We start from the raw sequence: 25968 nt of genomic DNA on the forward strand, positions 1-25968 counted from the left end.
TTTTCTCTGTTCCCAAATGTCCGTGGAGTGGAGTGTCATGGTGCATGCTGATGATCTCATTTCTCATGCTCTTTGGCACATAGATGAGATTGTGCAAGTACACTAATCCATTGTCATCAATGGTCAATTTGTTGTTTTCTGCTGAGTTTTCAATTATATCCTGGATCATTTTGTCTTTTTGTGTTTCTTCAACAATTTTCTTTTCCAAAGGTTCGTTTGAGGTATGCATCGTCGCTGCTAACACCTGGTGGTTATAGCTGATGGTTCCATCTTCATTCGTTTTCAATATTGCTGGATTGATCGTTCGGTCTTTGATCTCATAGTCTGGTCGTCGACTGAGTGCGTCTGCTTGTCCATTCTCATTTCCTTTGCAATGGATGATCTTGAAGTCATATTGCGATAGTACTTCAGCCCATCTGGCCTGTCTTCGGGTCAACTCTTTGGTTGTTGTGAAGAAGGTCAGATTCTTGTGATCTGTTTTCACAAGTACAGTGTGTTGTGCTCCTTCCAAATAAACTCTCCAAGTCTTGAATGCTACCACTATGGCTAGCAGTTCCTTGTCATGGATGTCATAGTTCAACTCCGCTTGAACTAGTTTTCGTGAGTGGAATGCAACGGCTCGTGGTTTTCCATCTGGTCCTGGTTGAGTCATCCTCATACCAATGGCATAGTCTGATGCATCTGTTTCAATCGTGGTTTCCTTTTCTGGGTCGAACTGCATAAGTGCTGGTGCAGATACAATTCTTTCCTTGGCTTGTTGAAACGCTTGTCGTTGTTCTGGTCCCCATTGAAACTCTTGTCCCTTTTTCAACAATTTGAACAGTGGCGTCATGAATTGTGAGTAGTCCTTCAAGAATCGTCGGTAGTAGTTCACAAGTCCTGTAAACTGCTGAACTTCCTTGGTGTTCTTCAGTTCTGGCCAATCCAAGATTGCTTGAACTTTGTTCTTATCCATCTGGATTCCCTCTGTAGTGATCCAGTGTCCTAAGAACTCAGTCTCCTGAACATGGAATTCGCACTTCTTCAACTTCAATCGTAGCTTTGCTTCGTCGAGTTTTTGCAGTACTTTCTTGACATGCTGCACATGTTCTTCAAAGGTGCTGGAGAAGACCAAGATGTCATCAAGGTAGACTATCACAAAGATGTCAAGATATACTCCAAGTACATCATAGATGAATCGTTGGAATGATGCTGGTGCGTTGGTAAGCCCAAATGGCATGACCAAATATTCATAATGTCCATATTTCGTTCTGATGGTCGTTTTCCATTCTTCTCCTCTGGCAATTCGTAGTCGATTGTAGGCGTCCACAAGGTCAAATTTGGTAAACCATTTTGCTCCTCTAATTCGGTCTTGCATTTCATCAACTCGTGGTAATGGGTGTCGATCTTTGATGGTGATGGCGTTGAGTGGTCGGTAATCTGCACATAGCCGTAGACTTCCATCTTTTTTCGGTACAAATAGGACTCCGTGCCCTGCTGGTGATGTTGATGGTCTGATGAATCCTTTTGCCAATTGTTCTTCAATATATTCCCGTAGTATTTTCGATTCTCGTTCTGACATTGGGTAGATCTTCTTGCATGTTGGTGTCTTCCCTTCCATAAGGGGTATGCGATGATCGTGTGGTCCGTGGTCTGGTAGTTCAGGTCGTTCAGGCTGTTTGAACAAGTGCTGAAACTCAATATACTCCTGTGGAATTTGTGGTTCCTGAGTCGTTGCTGCTAGCTCCTTATGGTCAATCCATTCCCATGAGCCTAGCTCTGAGTCTGATGCTTCTTGGTTGCTATCAACTCTTTCTGAGCGATATTCCTCAATCGGCGCTGATCTCTTGGATATATCCTCGTCCATCAAGTATTCGCAATACTTCTGGATCGTGTCCGGTGTCCATCCGGGTAAATTCATCAGCCAATGTCGTTCTGAGGCCCTGGTGGCTGCTAAAACAATATTCGTCGCTGTGTCATTCGTTTCTCTGTTATTCATTCTCAACCCACCTCTCGGTTGCTTCACGTATCTACCAGGTCTCCTGCCTGTAGATCGTGGTGAGGTCCCGGCCTCCCGTTGACTCGGTCCTTTTGTTGTTCTTGGGCAATCGCAATTCACAAAGTTCATCTGTCCAGTTTTCCAGTTGATTTCCGGGTTGTGATTCCTGAGCCATGGAATCCCCAACACTATATCGTATTGTCCCAGCGGTGTCACGTCGAAATTGATCCTTTCTTCATGATCCGCTACAGCCATAGGGACAAATCCCGATTCGACCGTCAGGTGACTTCCCAAATTTTCACCATTCAGTCCTGAGATAGGCTCTGGCTGCGCCTTCTCAATCCCTAAGATCCCCAATTGTCGCTGGAATCTAGGATCCATGTAATTTCCAGTAGCTCCTGAGTCAACCATCACTCTGGCTAGTTGGTTGAGAACTGGTGTCGTAAATTTCAAGTGGTATCCTCGCTGTGTCGCTGATAGGCTCGCTTGCCATCTTGGTTGCCGTAGACGTCGTGGACTTGGGTAATAATCCTTGATCTCAAAGTGAACTATGCAGTCATCTTCATAACATGCAGTCCAGTGCATACTTGAATGCTCTGGATGCAGTAGATATCCTCTGCATGCACAGTTCCAATCCCAACAAGGACAGCTGTCGTTGTATTTCCTAGGTCGTTCTGGAAAATAATGCGCCATTTTCTTTCGATCATAGTGTTCTCCACATGCATGGCTATAACACACAATCCAAGGTAATTGGTTGTGCTTTGGGTGCTCTCGATAGTGCACACAATCACACCAATCGTATTTGCATGAACTGTGGATGGGGCCTCGTAGTCGTTTGGTTGTGATGTCCCGTAGGTATCCCCATAGTTCTCCATTGTTCTGTCCACAGTATTGGCACGTGTACGGGTGCTGGTCGCATTTCCGTAGGTGTTCATCCCAAGTTTCGTTCGTTCGTTCCCAACATTTCAAGTTCTGATGTGGGCAGTATGTATTCAATTCATTGAATAGTTCCTTCAATCCTTTAGAGAGCCTCTTGGGGTTCTCCTGAAGTGAAATAACAACATCATCAATGAAGTATGCGGCAACGTCGGTATTCGTTTCTTCGTCGGCTTTTCGTTGTTCCGTATATCGCTTGGACCATAGCTGTTGCTTTGAAATAGGGCTATACACACTGGACTTCGTGTATCCCTCGTCGTCTTCTGCCAGAATCTGTTCTTCATGTTCATCATTTCCGGGAGTTGCGTTCTGAGGTGTCTCCGGTATCTCATGGAGTTCCTCCACGTTGGGATCGTGGCCATTCCACTGAGTACCGTACTCTTCGTCAAGGAAATCATTAACTGACCAATCTTGGTTGGGCAGTTCGCCGAGTGATTTCTCATGAACTGGCTCGTTGATGGCTTTTTCGGACCCATCCGTCCTTATATGGGCTTTGTCGCTTCCGCTGTCGGATCCCACCATCCGTTCATTGGGCCAATATTCTTCTTCGCTTGAACTCATGATCTCATCAATTTCCTCTGTGGTGAGGGTCGTTTGTTCTTCCATCAACCTCCTCAATGGGCTCAGGTTGGGTACAATCATAGTTCTGGGTTTCCATGGTCCTCCATGCTCATCCGAAGCCTCTTGCATGTGCCATCCAGAATCATTCGTTGCTCTGAGTTCAGGGTTCACAATTCCTGTGGTGTCATATGCTCCTCTCTCCTGGGTAGCGTGCAGTTGCTTGTTATCGTGTCGTTGTTGCTGAGGCCTAACATTCTGTCGTTGCCTGCATGCCTTCGTCATGTGGCCCGGCTTTCCACATGTGAAGCAAAGTTTCTCTTTCCTTCTTCGTTCTCTTTCCTTGTCGGATACGAAGGGCCTATGCTGTGTGGCGTCCAGCTCCATCGGTCGTGGTCCATAGGGATCTTCATATCCTTGGCTTCGTGGTTGAGCTGGTCGTTTATCGTTCGATCGATAGTGGCTCATTCGTGGGTTTCCTCTAAAGGTGTTCCCATATCGTGACTCCTTCTGTCTGACTCTAAGGTCATACAGGGTGTTGTCAATCTTGACGGCTCGTTCAAAGAGTTCGTTCAATGAAGTCGGTCGTTCCATCCAAACCAGTTTCTCCTGAATCTCTGGTTTCAACATTTCCTCGAATTTCGCAATGTACATCGTTTCATCCCAATTCAAATGGGTGATGATCTGTTGGAAATCAGATACCAATTTGGCTACTGATCCTGTCTGTTTAAGTCGCCATAGCTTTCGTTCGGCGTTCCGTGTGGCGTCAATATCTCCAAACGTTCTCTGGAGTCGTTTCTTGAATTCAGTGAAGCTGCTAAAAACCTCAGTGGTATTGTCGTTATGGTATTGTTCATCTTTCTCCTGGAAGTCGCGCAAGGTAGGTTCAAACCAATCAAATGCTGGTCCAGTCAAATAAGTTGCTGCAAGTAGGACTTTGTCGGATTCGAAGATAAGCTTGCTCCGGTTCATGCGGACATACAAGTCCAGCTGGGTGATGAAGGGTCGCAACTTGTATCGAGTACCATCAAAGGGTTCCGGTGGTCGAACTTTGATAGCTTTGGCTGACTGTCGTTCTTCCAAAGTAGTGATGCTTTCCTGCAGCTGGCTAACCATTCCAAAGAGTTCTTCATAAGTCGGAGTTCGTCCCTCAGATCCACGAGAGGATCTAGGAGTAGTGTTGCTGTTACTGTTGTTGGACATGGTTGCAGCTCGTGTTTTAAGTCAATATAGTCTCGAAACCTGACTCGTACCGACTGGCGATCAATGTGTCACAACCTGGCTTCTCTCGTGTCGTACCTAGGGTTCTAGTTAGTTGTATTTCGAGACTGAACACTTACCTTAAGTGTTCCCAAGTAGTCGTATGCTCAATGCCCCTCCGGGTCCGGTTCGGTATGTCGTATGCGTTGATGGGTATGTCGCCCCCTCCAGGCTCCGTAGTTCAATAGTCGTTGATGGGTATATCGCCCCCTCCAGGCTCCGTAAGATAATCAACAAGTAGGAACGGTAAAGGTAACGAGTAGAGAAACAAGGCCAACCGAGTACGTATACTGGGTTGTTGGTTAAGTGCGGACGAGTCAGAAACTAGAAGGTAACCAATGCTGTAAGACTTGAATTGATCGCGAAGAACTAAGCTAAGTACATGAATGAGCGTCCTTATATATCCTCCTCCCATCCTGGTATATCGTTGCTATCTGGTAGATGTATACTGGACAGTATAGGTATACCAAATGGTAGATATCTATCGTTGCCAAGACATATACCATCACGTGACTGTGCTGCGGCATATTAACTGATCCCTGTACTTTTGCATTCTCACCATTGTTTATCAGCCAGTAATTCTGCCTCAACTCCCCGCATTATCACGTGAGGTTAATGCAGTGAGATCTGTAACAGTTTGTTGAAGCCACTCGGCGAAGATTCCGTGATGAGGTTGTAGATCTAAGTAGTTATCAACTAGTCAGTAACTGCTCAAGAAGCACTTGACATGAAAGTATACTTACTCATTATCAGCAACCTGAGAAGAAGAACCTCTTGAATTTTCATGTGAGATTTCAAAATTTTGACTGCTTGCTTGCCTCTCTGATTCAGCTGTTGAAGATAATCGCTGACGTTTATGGCCTCTTCCTATATTAAATTAAGTACTTGTCAATTACTTAAGAAGTACTTATATAACTTACTTTCCCGACTCATGTGTCGCAGATAGTTTGCCTCCATTGTAGAAGCTCGATATGAATGATGAATATTGAACTGCTGAAAATTATGATATTGAAGAATATCATCTTTGTCAAGTTTTGCAGAACTAAGATAGTTAGTGTTGTATCAAGCAGTTGATGAGTAGTTGGTAAGTACTTCCGAGCTGCTTCAGCCAAAGTCAAATATTTCCCTGAAGCATATGATTTTTGGTGTGATTGCTCAACAGCATTTGTATGGTTTCGTAGAATATTAAAATAATGTGGCTGAATTTTTGAGCATGATTCATTTAGACCTGCCTTAATAACTGCACTCTTTTTTTTGTATGGCCCAGGTCTGGACTGCTGGCGATTCATATTCTATTCGATAGTTAGCAAGTACTTATTGAGTGGTTTATTACCACTTCAATACTAACGTATCAGTAGTTTAATCAACTCATCATACTCAGCCTCTGACTGGCAATCTAGGAGACTCATCATGCGACTCCAAAGGCCTGATCCTTTATTTTTAGTCCCAATTGCCTTTAAAATTGAGCGTTGAAAATGAACACGACAGAATATGATAATATGCTGTAACTGCCATGTAGGATCTTGGTGTTGAGGATCAATTTCAGAAAGATATTGCCCAAGCCCTGATTACTTAGTAACTGCATCAAAAGTACTTCAGGAGTGCTTACCTGTGTACTGTTTTGTGTCCATATCAACAATAATACCATGAATCCCAGATCCATGAATTGGATCAAATAGAACTGGTCGTCCAGAAACCTTCTCAATAAGATGGAATGCTCGCTTGAAAAGTAAATAGTAACCTTCAGTAGAATCCTCACTGGTAAAGACTCGAAGTAAAGTTATGACTAGTTGCCAAGTGGTTAGCAAGTAGCTCTCAAGCAGTTATGCAGATACTAACTTTTGCATTGATCTGGCATGAATGTTGCAAAAAGAACCTCATTCATCTCTTTGGATCGAATTCGCTTGAAAGACATATCAATTTCAAATGAAGATAAAGTTGATAATAAGTCAATCTGATCCTTGAAGGCACAAAATACCATTGTACCTTGAGAATCATGATATTTCTCTTGAATGTATTCCTAGGCACTTCATTAGCATTCTAATAGTCATTCAATGAGGCAATGGATGATTAGAACCACTTACATTGATTAGCGAATCCCGGTTCTGTAGGAATAGCAACCCATTAATATCCTGTCCATTAGGGTATGAAAGAAGTCGTTGTTTCTGGATAATTGTTGCAATTCGGTCTTTATTACAGAAGCTAGAGTGGATCTCTGCTAATGTAGAAGCACCATACTGCTGACAAAATGCCTCTAGTTGTGGACTTCGAAGAAATTGTGCTAACACTAGTTAGTATGTATTATTCAATCACTTGAGAACCAACCACTTACCTGTGGTCAAACTCGGGTCTTGTATTTGTTGGATAATCCTTTTAACCCCTTGTAAAATTCGTTCTGGTGCCTTGCTTGGTGGTGGAGGTGGATGCTGGTGAATTCCATGGGATGTAAAGAGGATATATGGACATTCATTGATATCAACTGGCACTAAAGCAGTAAAAATAACACCACAGGAAGTATGCTGTAGTCTGCCTGGCCCCTGAAGGTGATCTCGATCTTTAACCAGTTAATAGGTGATTGACAATCACTTAAAAAACACTTACCGCAATACTTTCGTCGGGATGCTAATGATTCAAAAACACCACATTCTTCAGTTGGTGGCATAATATCATGATTAAAAAGGTCCTCAAGGAACTGTAGATCAATTGATGTATGGCCTTGAATAGATCCTCGATGATGTTTTGTTAAAAACTCATTGGATCCATTACTACAGCCAATATATGGTGGAAATTCACCATGGACATTCTATGACTAGTTAGAAATCACTTGGAGCATTGTAAAAAGATTTAACCAACCATTTGGGTATGCCGCTTAAAAACTGGCTTGCAAGTTGGAAGCTGGTCAATGCATGCATAACCCTTATTGAAAAATTCATTTTTTGACCGATAATAGCTAGAAGTACTTAGTAATTGCTTCAAAGCTGTTTAGGAGATGTTTAAATACCTGTATGCATTTCGTTTTCCAATATTTGCCTCCAGGATTTGGATATTCCTCTGAGTATTTCGAATCACATCCCAACAATCCTCATCAACAAATGTATGATGATAGGATTGAAGAAATGGATTCAAAAATTCACATGCGTAGATACCAGAGCATTTCCAAGTCCATCTTTTAACTAAACAGTTGAAAAATGGGCATTTGACTGGTCTCCTTGGTCCATGTTGTTGACGCCGTGAGTATTGAATCTGTAACTGATTAGCAAGCACTTTAAAAGCAATTAGAAAGTACTCAACAGTACCTCATGAACAAGCTGCTCCATTTCATTCTGTGATCGCCCTCTAGATGCAACAACATATGAATATCCATGAATATGACTTGTCGGATACTCTGGTAAGTCATCAATATATTCAATTTTTGATGTCTGGAGAGAATGGCTTTTTGAATTTGTGAGTTGTACAGGAATGCCCTATTTCCGCATTGAGCCGTTAGCAATCAGTTAACAAATACTCAATTAAAATAAATACCTCGACATTGGGATCAGTCTCTGGACTTGATGAAGTAAAATCTTCTAAATTGAAGATTTCAGGCTGAGGATCCATAGTAATGAGAAGATCAACGTATACTTTGAAATCACATACAACTGTAACATAAGAAGAAAATTGAAATTGAAATTCAGAGTAATGGGTATTGTATTTGAATAAATCGCGTGTCACGTCCTCGCTGATTAATGGTCTTGGCGGTCATAAGTGTCACGCGTCCACGTTTTTGAGGTGGCGTGATCTGTGGACACGGTGGACTATGTGGTTGCAGATGACGAGGCCTCGTTTTTTGGGTCGCGTGTCACGTTCCTGCTGATTAATGGCCTTGGCGGTCATGTGACTAAAATACAGACGGAAACGGCCTGTGTAAAGTTTCAGTCCGCGTCACTAATTTCAACTACCTTACATGACTTCCCTATCCATCGAAACGTCTATGGATTTAATAAAAACCAATGTACATGCGATTGGAATATAGATTCTAATCAATTGATTCAGAGGTGCTATATTTGGTACCTGTATGAGACAGCCAATAGCTACCTGAAGTTGTTTGCCGGCAAAAATATATATATTTGTTGCGGAATAAATTAGGGTCACAAATCTCACATATAGATTGTTCTTCAGCACTTGCTGGCTACTGATAAAAAGATACAATGGAAAAATAAAAGGCAGTGAGATGATGAAGGCTCAACATTACTATATAAACAGTTTCTGGATGCTTGTTGAGTACTTGCTAATCAGTTTGCTGCTGTTCCTGAATTTGAATCCGCTGCCTCATAAGTGTAACGGGCTAGGCCCGAAAGGCACCTCGAACCATAAATGGTTCTCGATTGAAGCTATTCACAAGAGCGTGCCGAAGTCAGGTGATCGTAGATCACCTGATCACGAGTATATAAATCCACCGCCAGCGTGTCTTTCTTTCTTTCTTTCTTTCCTTTCCCCAACGAGTTCTTTTGTACATATCTATATATTAGATAGCAAGGCTTCGGCCCATTACATTAGAACTCGTTCGCCCTCATCTATCTACTTATTTATTGAACAACGGATTACGCATCGGATTGAACGCGCAACGGATCGTACATCGCACACTGGACACACTGGACACACTGGACACACTGGAAACACTGGACACACTGGACACATTGAACGATTGGACATACCGGATAACTGGATACATTGGACATCGGATATCAGACATCGAAATTCACGGATAGTTGAGCTATTTACAAACAAATCAATAGTCAAGTCAGTCATATGACCACATTTTCAGCGGAAATCAGCGACCACGAGTCAAACGACCAAACCGACGGCAACATGGGAGACAATATACACTCAGGAGGGACCACCACTCCTGTCCCACAAGATCTTGTCGCAGTTATTGCAGGACTTCAACGACAACTGCAACAAATGGAAGAACGGCGGATTGAAGATCTTCGTCGTCTCAAAGAAGAGTTGACGAGCCCACCCAGAGAGCCCTTGCCACAACCGACTATTGAAGAGATAGCCCCCCAACCAATGGCGGACCCTGTTAGGAGACCTCGACCCAAGCTGACAGACCCAGAAGTCTTTGATGGTCGAAACCGAAGTCTCTACCGTCCGTTTCGAAGCAAGCTGCGCGCTAAACTTGAGGTCGATAAAGAAGCCTTGGGCAATGCCTATGATCGTATGTGGTATGCTTTTGGCCGTCTAACAGATGGGGCTGCTATGCAGGTGCTGCCCTGGATGGAGCGGTTTGCTAAGAAAGGAGCTACTGAGAGCCAGCTGGACGGAATGCTTGATCAAATGGACTTCATCTTTCTGGACCGGAATCTGGAGGAGAAGGCTGTACGAGACCTTGCAAGCTTGAAACAGAACAACAAGCCCTTCACAGTCTTTCTCACTGAGTTCAACCGACTACTCATGGAAGCTGATGGCCATAACTGGCCTGAAAACACAAAAAGGTCCTACCTAGACAATGCATTAAACCGTGAGATGAACACACGCCTTGAAACTGTTGAAAAGAAAAATGGATTTGAAGACTATTGCCGCCAGCTACAGCAGATTGCGGACCGGATGGAGAAGAACCAATTGCGGTACTCACGGAACAATAAGCATACCACCTCAACTTCTCCAGCTCACCCTGTGAATACCACCCGTGCTTCCTCTCCACCCCAAGATATGGACTGGGAACCCACAACAACAACTTCTGCACGCAGCCAACCTCGACGCGTGGCTAAGCATGTATCACGAGAAGAAATGGAACGCCGCAGACAAGAACGACGTTGCCTTCGTTGTGGTGACTCCACGCATTTTATCTCCCATTGCCCCTACGACAGTCCTAGGAACAGTACCCGCATGGCTCGCTCACACATTCATGGGCCGGAACTCGAAGATGAAGAAGAGCAGTTGAGGGAACAACCCAAGCTGGGAAAAGAATAGCTCCTGCAAAAAGTCTCTTGCAGGAGCACCACCAGCAGTTGATGGATCTACCTACATGGCGACCGGCCCCAGCAGCTCAGATAGACCTTCAGAAGGAGTGGAACGACTTCCGAAAAAGAGTCAAGTTTGACAGACCTGAATTCAGAGTATCCGCATTAGTCAATGGAGAACAGGTCAGCAGAACGTTAGTGGACACCGGTTGTACTACATATGGTATGGTTTCTGAGAATTTTACCCGAAAACATCAACTGGAGCGTGTAACCATCAAACCACGAACTATCGACGACTACAAGGGCCCAACGGATGATTGTATAAGGGAGGTAGCGAAAATCTCATTGAACGTGGGGGAAACCACCAAAACACTGCATGGCTGTATGTTGTTCCTAAACTGGGTAGGGGACTCGACATGATTTTAGGCCTTGCATGGATAGACGACCAACAAGTGTTTATCGACCCGAATGGTCCGAAATTGCGCTTCACAAATGGCATTGTTGTTAGTAGCATGGAAGATCAACCACAAATGGATATCCAGCCCATCGGGGCGAACGCTTTTGCACTATGGAACCGACAAAAGAAAAAGGACAGCAGCGTACAGATTTTCGCCGCAAGTTTAAAGGACATTGAGAAAGCATTACGACCCAAATTGCTGACAGACCCCCGCACCAAACTACCACCTCATTACCATAAATTCCTATCAGTATTTGACCGGAAGGAAGCTGACAAGCAACCACCATATCGAGGACCAAATATCGACCATAAGATTGAACTCAATAAGAACGCTGATGGAACGACCCCTGAACCTCCATGGGGCCCCCTTTATAATATGTCAAGGGATGAACTGCTTGTGCTACGGAAGACATTGACAGAGTTGTTGGAAAAGAACTTCATACGTGTTAGCAATTCGCCTGCTGCAGCACCTGTATTGCTTGTCAAGAAACCTGGTGGAGGCTTGCGATTTTGTGTTGACTACCGAGCACTGAACGCCATTACAAAGAAGGACCGCTACCCCCTACCACTAATTAATGAAACATTGGAAAGAATTGGGAAAGCAAAATGGTTCACCAAGTTGGATGTTATTGCTGCTTTTCACAAGATTCGTGTCGCTGCCGGCGATGAATGGTTGACCGCATTCCGAACTCGATTTGGGCTGTTTGAATGGCTTGTAACACCATTTGGACTAGCCAATGCACCGAGCACCTTCCAACGCTATGTTAATTGGGTCCTACGAGATTTCCTAGATGAATTTGCTTCTGCTTACCTTGACGACATCTTGATATTTACGGATGGAACATTGTCAGAGCATCAAGAGCATGTCTGCAAAGTATTAGGCCGTCTCCAAGAGGCTGGCTTACAGATTGATATTGATAAATGCGAATTTGAAGTGAAGTCAACAAAATATTTAGGATTCATTATTGAGGCAGGAAAAGGTGTCAGCATGGATCCAGCAAAGGTTGAAGCAATCATGAACTGGGCTGCCCCTACCACTGTGAAAGGTGTCAGGTCATTTTTGGGATTCGCGAACTTCTACAGACGTTTCATCCGAAACTATTCTGAACTTACAACTCCACTAACAGCGTTGACTCAAAAAGATAAACCCTTTGTGTGGGATGATAAATGCAAGGAAAGCTTCCAACAGTTAAAAAGGATGTTTACAACGGCACCAATCCTCATGCAATTTGATCCAGACCGCGAGACTGTCGTCGAGACTGACTCATCAGGGTGGGCCACTGGTGGCGTACTTTCACAGTATGATGATGATGGTGTATTACGACCTTGCGCGTACTTTTCCAAGAAAAACACTCCTGCAGAGTGCAACTACCAGATTCATGACAAGGAACTTTTGGCGATCATCAATGCATTGAAAGAGTGGGAATCAGAGCTCATATCAGTGGTAAATTTCCAGATACTGACAGACCATCGCAATCTCCGTTATTTTACTACCATGAGACGACTGAATGAGAGACAGATGAGATGGGCAGATCTATTGAGCCGATACAACTTCACACTTCATTACCGACCAGGGAAGCTTGCAGGGCGCCCTGATGCACTGTCTCGACGAGAGCAGGATGTTCCTGTATTGGGTGATGAACGGCTAAAGCATCGCGAACAACGACTATTCGATCCTGAGATCCTCAAGGACGGACCAGTGGAAGGAAGCAGCAAAAGAGGACTAGTTGAAGAACCCCATCCTATTAATGTGTCCCGGATCCTTCTAGCACCAGTCGGCATGGAGCCCTATAACAGTGAGCCAAGCGCACCTCAAGGATATGAACAGGCGAACGAACCTACCAATCTCAATAGTGAGCGACCATCGTTGGAAGAGCTACTGGATATGACTCTTGATGAACATTGGGCTCGGGTAGAGCCACTAGATGAAAAGTATGGTCGTATACGAGAAGCAGTGCAAGTAGGAGCACATCAATTCCCACGTGAACTGGGGATCAAAGCCTCAATCTCAGAATGCTCTATTGAACCGAACAACCGCTTGTGCTACCGAGGCCGGCGATGGGTCCCTGACATTGAATCTCTGAGGACAAGGTTGCTACAAGAAACACATGACTCAGTACTTACAGGCCATCCAGGGAGGAGCGCAATGTATGCTATCCTGGCACGAAGGGTCTACTGGCCTGCAATCTCTGAGGATGTCAGACGATTTGTACGGAACTGTGACAAATGCAGTGCCAACAATGTATGGAGAGACCGCCGACAAGGCCTACTGAAGCCTCTACCAATTCCAGACCGAAAATGGAGATATATTGCAATTGACTTCATCGAGAAGTTACCAATCTCAAATGGTTATGAAAACATCATGGTTATTGTCGATCGCCTTGGAAAAGGTGTCATCCCCATACCCTGTGAGAAGATCGACACCTACACAGTAGCACAGAAGCTTATTCAGAGTTTCATTGGCTATCATGGCATTCCAGCCAGTATTGTATCAGACAGAGGAAGACAATTCACCAATGAGATGTGGAAGCGTTTTTGTGAGCTACTGGGGATCAAACGACAATTATCAACTGCCTACCACGCTGAAACCGATGGCCAAACTGAGCGAATGAATGCTACTATTGAACTATTCTTGCGCTCATTCTGTGATCACACACAATCGAACTGGGCGTCATTGCTACCAATGGCACAGCTTGCAATATGCAGCCGGGATGCTGCCTCCACAGGTGTCAGTCCATTCTTCCTTGACCACGGCTACCACGTCGATCCCTTTCAGTTAGAAGAGGATGTTGAAATCAACCTTTCAGCACCAGACCTGGGCACCATGCGTGAACGAGGTGAACGAATTGCAGCCAAGCTAAGGGGAGCTCTTGACATCGCCACAACAGAACTGGCTGTCGCCCAACAGAAACAAGAAGACTATGCCAATCGTCAAAGAGATGTCGCCCCTGAATACCAGGTTGGGCAGAAAGTCTGGCTTGACCTGCGCAATATACAAACAGAACGCCCTAGCAAGAAACTGGGAAGCAGGCAGGCAAAATTTACTGTGTTGGAAAAGATTGGATCCCACACCTACCGCCTCAACACACCAGGCACAATCCACAACGTGTTTCATACAGCGCTCCTCCGCCCAGCGGCAATGGATCCCTTCCCTAGCCAACGGAAAGATGACTACCAACCTCCTGCAGAAATGATCAATGGGAATGAAGAATATATGGTCGAACGAATACTAGATGAGCGTTTTCGACGGTGGGGACGAGGCGAAAGACATGAGTTTTTAGTCAAATACATTGGCTGGCAGGAACCGGAATGGAACGATGCGAGGAACATGGAGGATACCATAGCATTGGATGACTGGGAAACCTACAAAACGATGAATGGGATTGTTGTCCAATCGGCCTTGAGTATACCAAATGAGCCACCCCACGCCGGGGGGCGATCGCGGAGGCGACGAGGAAGGGGGGTAATGTAACGGGCTAGGCCCGAAAGGCACCTCGAACCATAAATGGTTCTCGATTGAAGCTATTCACAAGAGCGTGCCGAAGTCAGGTGATCGTAGATCACCTGATCACGAGTATATAAATCCACCGCCAGCGTGTCTTTCTTTCTTTCTTTCTTTCCTTTCCCCAACGAGTTCTTTTGTACATATCTATATATTAGATAGCAAGGCTTCGGCCCATTACAATAAGTTCCAGCTCTAATTGCTCATTTTGAAGCTGTTTCAAGCGAACTTCTTCTTCTTTCCTTTTGACTTCTGCCTCCAGGTCTCGTAATTCTAATTCTTGACGGCGTTGTTCAATTGTCAGTATGTTTGTTGAAGCCACTCGGCGAAGATTCCGTGATGAGGTTGTAGATCTAAGTAGTTATCAACTAGTCAGTAACTGCTCAAGAAGCACTTGACATGAAAGTATACTTACTCATTATCAGCAACCTGAGAAGAAGAACCTCTTGAATTTTCATGTGAGATTTCAAAATTTTGACTGCTTGCTTGCCTCTCTGATTCAGCTGTTGAAGATAATCGCTGACGTTTATGGCCTCTTCCTATATTAAATTAAGTACTTGTCAATTACTTAAGAAGTACTTATATAACTTACTTTCCCGACTCATGTGTCGCAGATAGTTTGCCTCCATTGTAGAAGCTCGATATGAATGATGAATATTGAACTGCTGAAAATTATGATATTGAAGAATATCATCTTTGTCAAGTTTTGCAGAACTAAGATAGTTAGTGTTGTATCAAGCAGTTGATGAGTAGTTGGTAAGTACTTCCGAGCTGCTTCAGCCAAAGTCAAATATTTCCCTGAAGCATATGATTTTTGGTGTGATTGCTCAACAGCATTTGTATGGTTTCGTAGAATATTAAAATAATGTGGCTGAATTTTTGAGCATGATTCATTTAGACCTGCCTTAATAACTGCACTCTTTTTTTGTATGGCCCAGGTCTGGACTGCTGGCGATTCATATTCTATTCGATAGTTAGCAAGTACTTATTGAGTGGTTTATTACCACTTCAATACTAACGTATCAGTAGTTTAATCAACTCATCATACTCAGCCTCTGACTGGCAATCTAGGAGACTCATCATGCGACTCCAAAGGCCTGATCCTTTATTTTTAGTCCCAATTGCCTTTAAAATTGAGCGTTGAAAATGAACACGACAGAATATGATAATATGCTGTAACTGCCATGTAGGATCTTGGTGTTGAGGATCAATTTCAGAAAGATATTGCCCAAGCCCTGATTACTTAGTAACTGCATCAAAAGTACTTCAGGAGTGCTTACCTGTGTACTGTTTTGTGTCCATATCAACAATAATACCATGAATCCCAGATCCATGAATTGGATCAAATAGAACTGGTCGTCCAGAAACCTTCTCAATAAGATGGAATGCTCGCTTGAAAAGTAAATAGTAACCTTCAGTAGAATCCTCACTGGTAAAGACTCGAAGTAAAGTTATGACTAGTTGCCAAGTGGTTAGCAAGTAGCTCTCAAGCAGTTATGCAGATACTAACTTTTGCATTGATCTGGCATGAATGTTGCAAAAAGAACCTCATTCATCTCTTTGGATCGAATTCGCTTGAAAGACATATCAATTTCAAATGAAGATAAAGTTGATAATAAGTCAATCTGATCCTTGAAGGCACAAAATACCATTGTACCTTGAGAATCATGATATTTCTCTTGAATGTATTCCTAGGCACTTCATTAGCATTCTAATAGTCATTCAATGAGGCAATGGATGATTAGAACCACTTACATTGATTAGCGAATCCCGGTTCTGTAGGAATAGCAACCCATTAATATCCTGTCCATTAGGGTATGAAAGAAGTCGTTGTTTCTGGATAATTGTTGCAATTCGGTCTTTATTACAGAAGCTAGAGTGGATCTCTGCTAATGTAGAAGCACCATACTGCTGACAAAATGCCTCTAGTTGTGGACTTCGAAGAAATTGTGCTAACACTAGTTAGTATGTATTATTCAATCACTTGAGAACCAACCACTTACCTGTGGTCAAACTCGGGTCTTGTATTTGTTGGATAATCCTTTTAACCCCTTGTAAAATTCGTTCTGGTGCCTTGCTTGGTGGTGGAGGTGGATGCTGGTGAATTCCATGGGATGTAAAGAGGATATATGGACATTCATTGATATCAACTGGCACTAAAGCAGTAAAAATAACACCACAGGAAGTATGCTGTAGTCTGCCTGGCCCCTGAAGGTGATCTCGATCTTTAACCAGTTAATAGGTGATTGACAATCACTTAAAAAACACTTACCGCAATACTTTCGTCGGGATGCTAATGATTCAAAAACACCACATTCTTCAGTTGGTGGCATAATATCATGATTAAAAAGGTCCTCAAGGAACTGTAGATCAATTGATGTATGGCCTTGAATAGATCCTCGATGATGTTTTGTTAAAAACTCATTGGATCCATTACTACAGCCAATATATGGTGGAAATTCACCATGGACATTCTATGACTAGTTAGAAATCACTTGGAGCATTGTAAAAAGATTTAACCAACCATTTGGGTATGCCGCTTAAAAACTGGCTTGCAAGTTGGAAGCTGGTCAATGCATGCATAACCCTTATTGAAAAATTCATTTTTTGACCGATAATAGCTAGAAGTACTTAGTAATTGCTTCAAAGCTGTTTAGGAGATGTTTAAATACCTGTATGCATTTCGTTTTCCAATATTTGCCTCCAGGATTTGGATATTCCTCTGAGTATTTCGAATCACATCCCAACAATCCTCATCAACAAATGTATGATGATAGGATTGAAGAAATGGATTCAAAAATTCACATGCGTAGATACCAGAGCATTTCCAAGTCCATCTTTTAACTAAACAGTTGAAAAATGGGCATTTGACTGGTCTCCTTGGTCCATGTTGTTGACGCCGTGAGTATTGAATCTGTAACTGATTAGCAAGCACTTTAAAAGCAATTAGAAAGTACTCAACAGTACCTCATGAACAAGCTGCTCCATTTCATTCTGTGATCGCCCTCTAGATGCAACAACATATGAATATCCATGAATATGACTTGTCGGATACTCTGGTAAGTCATCAATATATTCAATTTTTGATGTCTGGAGAGAATGGCTTTTTGAATTTGTGAGTTGTACAGGAATGCCCTATTTCCGCATTGAGCCGTTAGCAATCAGTTAACAAATACTCAATTAAAATAAATACCTCGACATTGGGATCAGTCTCTGGACTTGATGAAGTAAAATCTTCTAAATTGAAGATTTCAGGCTGAGGATCCATAGTAATGAGAAGATCAACGTATACTTTGAAATCACATACAACTGTAACATAAGAAGAAAATTGAAATTGAAATTCAGAGTAATGGGTATTGTATTTGAATAAATCGCGTGTCACGTCCTCGCTGATTAATGGTCTTGGCGGTCATAAGTGTCACGCGTCCACGTTTTTGAGGTGGCGTGATCTGTGGACACGTGGACTATCTAAATTGCCGATTGTTTTGTATTAGTCAGCTTGCCCCTCATAAAATTGCCAGATAGGAGGTGTCCACAGATCACGCCACCTCAAAAACGTGGACGCGTGACACTTATGACCGCCAAGACCATTAATCAGCGAGGACGTGACACGCGATTTATTCAAATACAATACCCATTACTCTGAATTTCAATTTCAATTTTCTTCTTATGTTACAGTTGTATGTGATTTCAAAGTATACGTTGATCTTCTCATTACTATGGATCCTCAGCCTGAAATCTTCAATTTAGAAGATTTTACTTCATCAAGTCCAGAGACTGATCCCAATGTCGAGGTATTTATTTTAATTGAGTATTTGTTAACTGATTGCTAACGGCTCAATGCGGAAATAGGGCATTCCTGTACAACTCACAAATTCAAAAAGCCATTCTCTCCAGACATCAAAAATTGAATATATTGATGACTTACCAGAGTATCCGACAAGTCATATTCATGGATATTCATATGTTGTTGCATCTAGAGGGCGATCACAGAATGAAATGGAGCAGCTTGTTCATGAGGTACTGTTGAGTACTTTCTAATTGCTTTTAAAGTGCTTGCTAATCAGTTACAGATTCAATACTCACGGCGTCAACAACATGGACCAAGGAGACCAGTCAAATGCCCATTTTTCAACTGTTTAGTTAAAAGATGGACTTGGAAATGCTCTGGTATCTACGCATGTGAATTTTTGAATCCATTTCTTCAATCCTATCATCATACATTTGTTGATGAGGATTGTTGGGATGTGATTCGAAATACTCAGAGGAATATCCAAATCCTGGAGGCAAATATTGGAAAACGAAATGCATACAGGTATTTAAACATCTCCTAAACAGCTTTGAAGCAATTACTAAGTACTTCTAGCTATTATCGGTCAAAAAATGAATTTTTCAATAAGGGTTATGCATGCATTGACCAGCTTCCAACTTGCAAGCCAGTTTTTAAGCGGCATACCCAAATGGTTGGTTAAATCTTTTACAATGCTCCAAGTGATTTCTAACTAGTCATAGAATGTCCATGGTGAATTTCCACCATATATTGGCTGTAGTAATGGATCCAATGAGTTTTTAACAAAACATCATCGAGGATCTATTCAAGGCCATACATCAATTGATCTACAGTTCCTTGAGGACCTTTTTAATCATGATATTATGCCACCAACTGAAGAATGTGGTGTTTTTGAATCATTAGCATCCCGACGAAAGTATTGCGGTAAGTGTTTTTTAAGTGATTGTCAATCACCTATTAACTGGTTAAAGATCGAGATCACCTTCAGGGGCCAGGCAGACTACAGCATACTTCCTGTGGTGTTATTTTTACTGCTTTAGTGCCAGTTGATATCAATGAATGTCCATATATCCTCTTTACATCCCATGGAATTCACCAGCATCCACCTCCACCACCAAGCAAGGCACCAGAACGAATTTTACAAGGGGTTAAAAGGATTATCCAACAAATACAAGACCCGAGTTTGACCACAGGTAAGTGGTTGGTTCTCAAGTGATTGAATAATACATACTAACTAGTGTTAGCACAATTTCTTCGAAGTCCACAACTAGAGGCATTTTGTCAGCAGTATGGTGCTTCTACATTAGCAGAGATCCACTCTAGCTTCTGTAATAAAGACCGAATTGCAACAATTATCCAGAAACAACGACTTCTTTCATACCCTAATGGACAGGATATTAATGGGTTGCTATTCCTACAGAACCGGGATTCGCTAATCAATGTAAGTGGTTCTAATCATCCATTGCCTCATTGAATGACTATTAGAATGCTAATGAAGTGCCTAGGAATACATTCAAGAGAAATATCATGATTCTCAAGGTACAATGGTATTTTGTGCCTTCAAGGATCAGATTGACTTATTATCAACTTTATCTTCATTTGAAATTGATATGTCTTTCAAGCGAATTCGATCCAAAGAGATGAATGAGGTTCTTTTTGCAACATTCATGCCAGATCAATGCAAAAGTTAGTATCTGCATAACTGCTTGAGAGCTACTTGCTAACCACTTGGCAACTAGTCATAACTTTACTTCGAGTCTTTGTGACGGCCTGGTCACGTTGGTTGATTATCACGTGAGGTGTGGTTGTTTGCTTTATTGCTTTGTTGATAAATATGGCGTTACCTCCTTTCTTCCTTCCTCATGTTGATTATTCTCGTCGATAGCTACCTAGGTAGAACCCATGAGTTGGACGTTCCATCATCCTAGTAGAGCGCCGTGACATAATAATCAACATCCTCCTTTTATACCTTAGGGAGAGAAATACCAAAGGCTTCTCCCTTCAAGGGATTCGCTGGTGCCGCAGTTCGGGAGCTGGCCAGGCTATAACAGTGTCTCCATTCAAGTTTCCATCCTCAAGTTCATCCTCAAGTCAAGTCAAGCGCTGCTTCAGTTAAGTTTCTAGAGCTCAGGACTGAAACTTCTGTTGTTGGCATATTCAAGTTCAACTTTCAAGAAGTCCAGTGGTTGCGACTATGCTGGCACCCCTTCAAGTTCTCAAGACTTAAGTTTTTCAAGATTCAAGCTCACGATCCCTTTCTTAAAGATCATGGACCCCTTTCAAGAACTCCGAAACGAATTTTCTTCTACGATCCGCGCCCTCCAGAATGAAATCGAATCCGTCAAAAATGAACCCAAACCACTTCAACGACCAAAGCCATGCCTCCCTGATCCCGAGAAATTCAATGGCCAATCTTTGAAGTTTGATACCTGGCTTGCTTCGATGAAGGCTAAGCTTAGGATTGATGCTCCAGCTATTGGTGATGCAGTGGCTCAGTTCTACTATGTCTATCTGAATCTGGAAAGCAAGTCCAAGCTCTAGTTCTTCCCCAGTTATCTTATGCAGAAGACACCAACACCTGGGATTACAACACCATCCTTGATCAACTATCTCTGGTTTATGACAACCCCAACAAGGTTCAAGAAGCTGAAGATTATCTACTAGTCCTAAAGCAGGATAGTGGTGAATCTGTGGCAGCCTACATCGCCAAGTTTGAGAGGATTCTTTATGAGGCAAAGGGCAAAGATTGGCCTGATGTCACCAAGATTTCAGCGTTCAGGAAAGGCCTCAATCCTACTCTCCGAGGACGTCTCAACCAGCAGTTGAATCTTCCAAAATCATACACTGATTTCCTTCGTGTGGTTCAACAATTGGGAAGTCATTCTTTCAGCTCAAATTCCACCAATGTTTCCCACTCTCAATCACACCAATCTGGCTCTCACACCAAGTCTGATCCTATGGACCTCAGCGTCATCAATATCAACTCCCTGTCAGCAGCGTCCACCTCCCTAGATGAAAGGAACAGACGACGACAACAAGGATCCTGTGTGAGATGTGGCTCCTCTGATCATTGGGTGAAGGATTGTTCCATGAAGGCACACAAGGAATCCAATAAAATATGGAACCAGCAGATGATTGCAAGGTTAGAGGCAAACCGTCTTGATGACCTTAATGATCTCGATGATTGATTTTTGGAGATGTTTGGACATGTTCATGTGTTTTTCTTTTTCAAGTGTCTCATGTATTGTTGCCTTCTCATGTTTTCTTACCTGTGGGTTGACCATGACATTGAGGACAATGCCTATTGAAGCCGGGGGGTAATGTGACGGCCTGGTCACGTTGGTTGATTATCACGTGAGGTGTGGTTGTTTGCTTTATTGCTTTGTTGATAAATATGGCGTTACCTCCTTTCTTCCTTCCTCATGTTGATTATTCTCGTCGATAGCTACCTAGGTAGAACCCATGAGTTGGACGTTCCATCATCCTAGTAGAGCGCCGTGACAGTCTTTACCAGTGAGGATTCTACTGAAGGTTACTATTTACTTTTCAAGCGAGCATTCCATCTTATTGAGAAGGTTTCTGGACGACCAGTTCTATTTGATCCAATTCATGGATCTGGGATTCATGGTATTATTGTTGATATGGACACAAAACAGTACACAGGTAAGCACTCCTGAAGTACTTTTGATGCAGTTACTAAGTAATCAGGGCTTGGGCAATATCTTTCTGAAATTGATCCTCAACACCAAGATCCTACATGGCAGTTACAGCATATTATCATATTCTGTCGTGTTCATTTTCAACGCTCAATTTTAAAGGCAATTGGGACTAAAAATAAAGGATCAGGCCTTTGGAGTCGCATGATGAGTCTCCTAGATTGCCAGTCAGAGGCTGAGTATGATGAGTTGATTAAACTACTGATACGTTAGTATTGAAGTGGTAATAAACCACTCAATAAGTACTTGCTAACTATCGAATAGAATATGAATCGCCAGCAGTCCAGACCTGGGCCATACAAAAAAAGAGTGCAGTTATTAAGGCAGGTCTAAATGAATCATGCTCAAAAATTCAGCCACATTATTTTAATATTCTACGAAACCATACAAATGCTGTTGAGCAATCACACCAAAAATCATATGCTTCAGGGAAATATTTGACTTTGGCTGAAGCAGCTCGGAAGTACTTACCAACTACTCATCAACTGCTTGATACAACACTAACTATCTTAGTTCTGCAAAACTTGACAAAGATGATATTCTTCAATATCATAATTTTCAGCAGTTCAATATTCATCATTCATATCGAGCTTCTACAATGGAGGCAAACTATCTGCGACACATGAGTCGGGAAAGTAAGTTATATAAGTACTTCTTAAGTAATTGACAAGTACTTAATTTAATATAGGAAGAGGCCATAAACGTCAGCGATTATCTTCAACAGCTGAATCAGAGAGGCAAGCAAGCAGTCAAAATTTTGAAATCTCACATGAAAATTCAAGAGGTTCTTCTTCTCAGGTTGCTGATAATGAGTAAGTATACTTTCATGTCAAGTGCTTCTTGAGCAGTTACTGACTAGTTGATAACTACTTAGATCTACAACCTCATCACGGAATCTTCGCCGAGTGGCTTCAACAAACATACTGACAATTGAACAACGCCGTCAAGAATTAGAATTACGAGACCTGGAGGCAGAAGTCAAAAGGAAAGAAGAAGAAGTTCGCTTGAAACAGCTTCAAAATGAGCAATTAGAGCTGGAACTTATTGTAATGGGCCGAAGCCTTGCTATCTAATATATAGATATGTACAAAAGAACTCGTTGGGGAAAGGAAAGAAAGAAAGAAAGAAAGACACGCTGGCGGTGGATTTATATACTCGTGATCAGGTGATCTACGATCACCTGACTTCGGCACGCTCTTGTGAATAGCTTCAATCGAGAACCATTTATGGTTCGAGGTGCCTTTCGGGCCTAGCCCGTTACATTACCCCCTTCCTCGTCGCCTCCGCGATCGCCCCCCGGCGTGGGGTGGCTCATTTGGTATACTCAAGGCCGATTGGACAACAATCCCATTCATCGTTTTGTAGGTTTCCCAGTCATCCAATGCTATGGTATCCTCCATGTTCCTCGCATCGTTCCATTCCGGTTCCTGCCAGCCAATGTATTTGACTAAAAACTCATGTCTTTCGCCTCGTCCCCACCGTCGAAAACGCTCATCTAGTATTCGTTCGACCATATATTCTTCATTCCCATTGATCATTTCTGCAGGAGGTTGGTAGTCATCTTTCCGTTGGCTAGGGAAGGGATCCATTGCCGCTGGGCGGAGGAGCGCTGTATGAAACACGTTGTGGATTGTGCCTGGTGTGTTGAGGCGGTAGGTGTGGGATCCAATCTTTTCCAACACAGTAAATTTTGCCTGCCTGCTTCCCAGTTTCTTGCTAGGGCGTTCTGTTTGTATATTGCGCAGGTCAAGCCAGACTTTCTGCCCAACCTGGTATTCAGGGGCGACATCTCTTTGACGATTGGCATAGTCTTCTTGTTTCTGTTGGGCGACAGCCAGTTCTGTTGTGGCGATGTCAAGAGCTCCCCTTAGCTTGGCTGCAATTCGTTCACCTCGTTCACGCATGGTGCCCAGGTCTGGTGCTGAAAGGTTGATTTCAACATCCTCTTCTAACTGAAAGGGATCGACGTGGTAGCCGTGGTCAAGGAAGAATGGACTGACACCTGTGGAGGCAGCATCCCGGCTGCATATTGCAAGCTGTGCCATTGGTAGCAATGACGCCCAGTTCGATTGTGTGTGATCACAGAATGAGCGCAAGAATAGTTCAATAGTAGCATTCATTCGCTCAGTTTGGCCATCGGTTTCAGCGTGGTAGGCAGTTGATAATTGTCGTTTGATCCCCAGTAGCTCACAAAAACGCTTCCACATCTCATTGGTGAATTGTCTTCCTCTGTCTGATACAATACTGGCTGGAATGCCATGATAGCCAATGAAACTCTGAATAAGCTTCTGTGCTACTGTGTAGGTGTCGATCTTCTCACAGGGTATGGGGATGACACCTTTTCCAAGGCGATCGACAATAACCATGATGTTTTCATAACCATTTGAGATTGGTAACTTCTCGATGAAGTCAATTGCAATATATCTCCATTTTCGGTCTGGAATTGGTAGAGGCTTCAGTAGGCCTTGTCGGCGGTCTCTCCATACATTGTTGGCACTGCATTTGTCACAGTTCCGTACAAATCGTCTGACATCCTCAGAGATTGCAGGCCAGTAGACCCTTCGTGCCAGGATAGCATACATTGCGCTCCTCCCTGGATGGCCTGTAAGTACTGAGTCATGTGTTTCTTGTAGCAACCTTGTCCTCAGAGATTCAATGTCAGGGACCCATCGCCGGCCTCGGTAGCACAAGCGGTTGTTCGGTTCAATAGAGCATTCTGAGATTGAGGCTTTGATCCCCAGTTCACGTGGGAATTGATGTGCTCCTACTTGCACTGCTTCTCGTATACGACCATACTTTTCATCTAGTGGCTCTACCCGAGCCCAATGTTCATCAAGAGTCATATCCAGTAGCTCTTCCAACGATGGTCGCTCACTATTGAGATTGGTAGGTTCGTTCGCCTGTTCATATCCTTGAGGTGCGCTTGGCTCACTGTTATAGGGCTCCATGCCGACTGGTGCTAGAAGGATCCGGGACACATTAATAGGATGGGGTTCTTCAACTAGTCCTCTTTTGCTGCTTCCTTCCACTGGTCCGTCCTTGAGGATCTCAGGATCGAATAGTCGTTGTTCGCGATGCTTTAGCCGTTCATCACCCAATACAGGAACATCCTGCTCTCGTCGAGACAGTGCATCAGGGCGCCCTGCAAGCTTCCCTGGTCGGTAATGAAGTGTGAAGTTGTATCGGCTCAATAGATCTGCCCATCTCATCTGTCTCTCATTCAGTCGTCTCATGGTAGTAAAATAACGGAGATTGCGATGGTCTGTCAGTATCTGGAAATTTACCACTGATATGAGCTCTGATTCCCACTCTTTCAATGCATTGATGATCGCCAAAAGTTCCTTGTCATGAATCTGGTAGTTGCACTCTGCAGGAGTGTTTTTCTTGGAAAAGTACGCGCAAGGTCGTAATACACCATCATCATCATACTGTGAAAGTACGCCACCAGTGGCCCACCCTGATGAGTCAGTCTCGACGACAGTCTCGCGGTCTGGATCAAATTGCATGAGGATTGGTGCCGTTGTAAACATCCTTTTTAACTGTTGGAAGCTTTCCTTGCATTTATCATCCCACACAAAGGGTTTATCTTTTTGAGTCAACGCTGTTAGTGGAGTTGTAAGTTCAGAATAGTTTCGGATGAAACGTCTGTAGAAGTTCGCGAATCCCAAAAATGACCTGACACCTTTCACAGTGGTAGGGGCAGCCCAGTTCATGATTGCTTCAACCTTTGCTGGATCCATGCTGACACCTTTTCCTGCCTCAATAATGAATCCTAAATATTTTGTTGACTTCACTTCAAATTCGCATTTATCAATATCAATCTGTAAGC

At 43.1% G+C, this 25968-nt stretch overlaps 4 protein-coding genes across 4 annotated transcripts; 3 read left to right on the forward strand and 1 right to left on the reverse strand.

Annotated features, from left to right (window-relative positions):
* Nucleotides 1-9520: 9520 nt before the first annotated feature.
* On the forward strand, nt 9521-10684 carry ACHE_70039S (uncharacterized protein; the record flags this gene model as incomplete). The annotated part of the gene is made up of 1 exon (XM_043282328.1): nt 9521-10684. The coding sequence occupies one exon, from the start codon at nt 9521-9523 to the stop codon at nt 10682-10684; it is 1164 nt and encodes a 387-aa protein (XP_043139718.1).
* A 4103-nt stretch (nt 10685-14787) lies between these two features.
* ACHE_70040A (uncharacterized protein) lies at nt 14788-15262 on the reverse strand (the record flags this gene model as incomplete). The annotated part of the gene is made up of 3 exons (XM_043282329.1): nt 14788-14986; nt 15049-15172; nt 15226-15262. The coding sequence occupies 3 exons, from the start codon at nt 15260-15262 to the stop codon at nt 14788-14790; spliced, it is 360 nt and encodes a 119-aa protein (XP_043139719.1).
* Nucleotides 15263-18352: 3090 nt separating this feature from the next.
* On the forward strand, nt 18353-20964 carry ACHE_70041S (uncharacterized protein; the record flags this gene model as incomplete). Its single annotated transcript, XM_043282330.1, has 9 exons — nt 18353-18427; nt 18486-18653; nt 18707-18948; nt 19000-19096; nt 19146-19347; nt 19395-19616; nt 19668-19864; nt 19929-19970; nt 20689-20964. The coding sequence occupies 9 exons, from the start codon at nt 18353-18355 to the stop codon at nt 20962-20964; spliced, it is 1521 nt and encodes a 506-aa protein (XP_043139720.1).
* A 1100-nt stretch (nt 20965-22064) lies between these two features.
* On the forward strand, nt 22065-23212 carry ACHE_70042S (uncharacterized protein; the record flags this gene model as incomplete). The annotated part of the gene is made up of 6 exons (XM_043282332.1): nt 22065-22086; nt 22132-22347; nt 22404-22602; nt 22653-22774; nt 22828-22951; nt 23014-23212. The coding sequence occupies 6 exons, from the start codon at nt 22065-22067 to the stop codon at nt 23210-23212; spliced, it is 882 nt and encodes a 293-aa protein (XP_043139721.1).
* Nucleotides 23213-25968: the final 2756 nt, after the last annotated feature.

This window comes from Aspergillus chevalieri, chromosome 7 (assembly GCF_016861735.1).
Source record: "Aspergillus chevalieri M1 DNA, chromosome 7, nearly complete sequence".
Taxonomy (NCBI): Eukaryota; Fungi; Ascomycota; class Eurotiomycetes; order Eurotiales; family Aspergillaceae; genus Aspergillus; species Aspergillus chevalieri.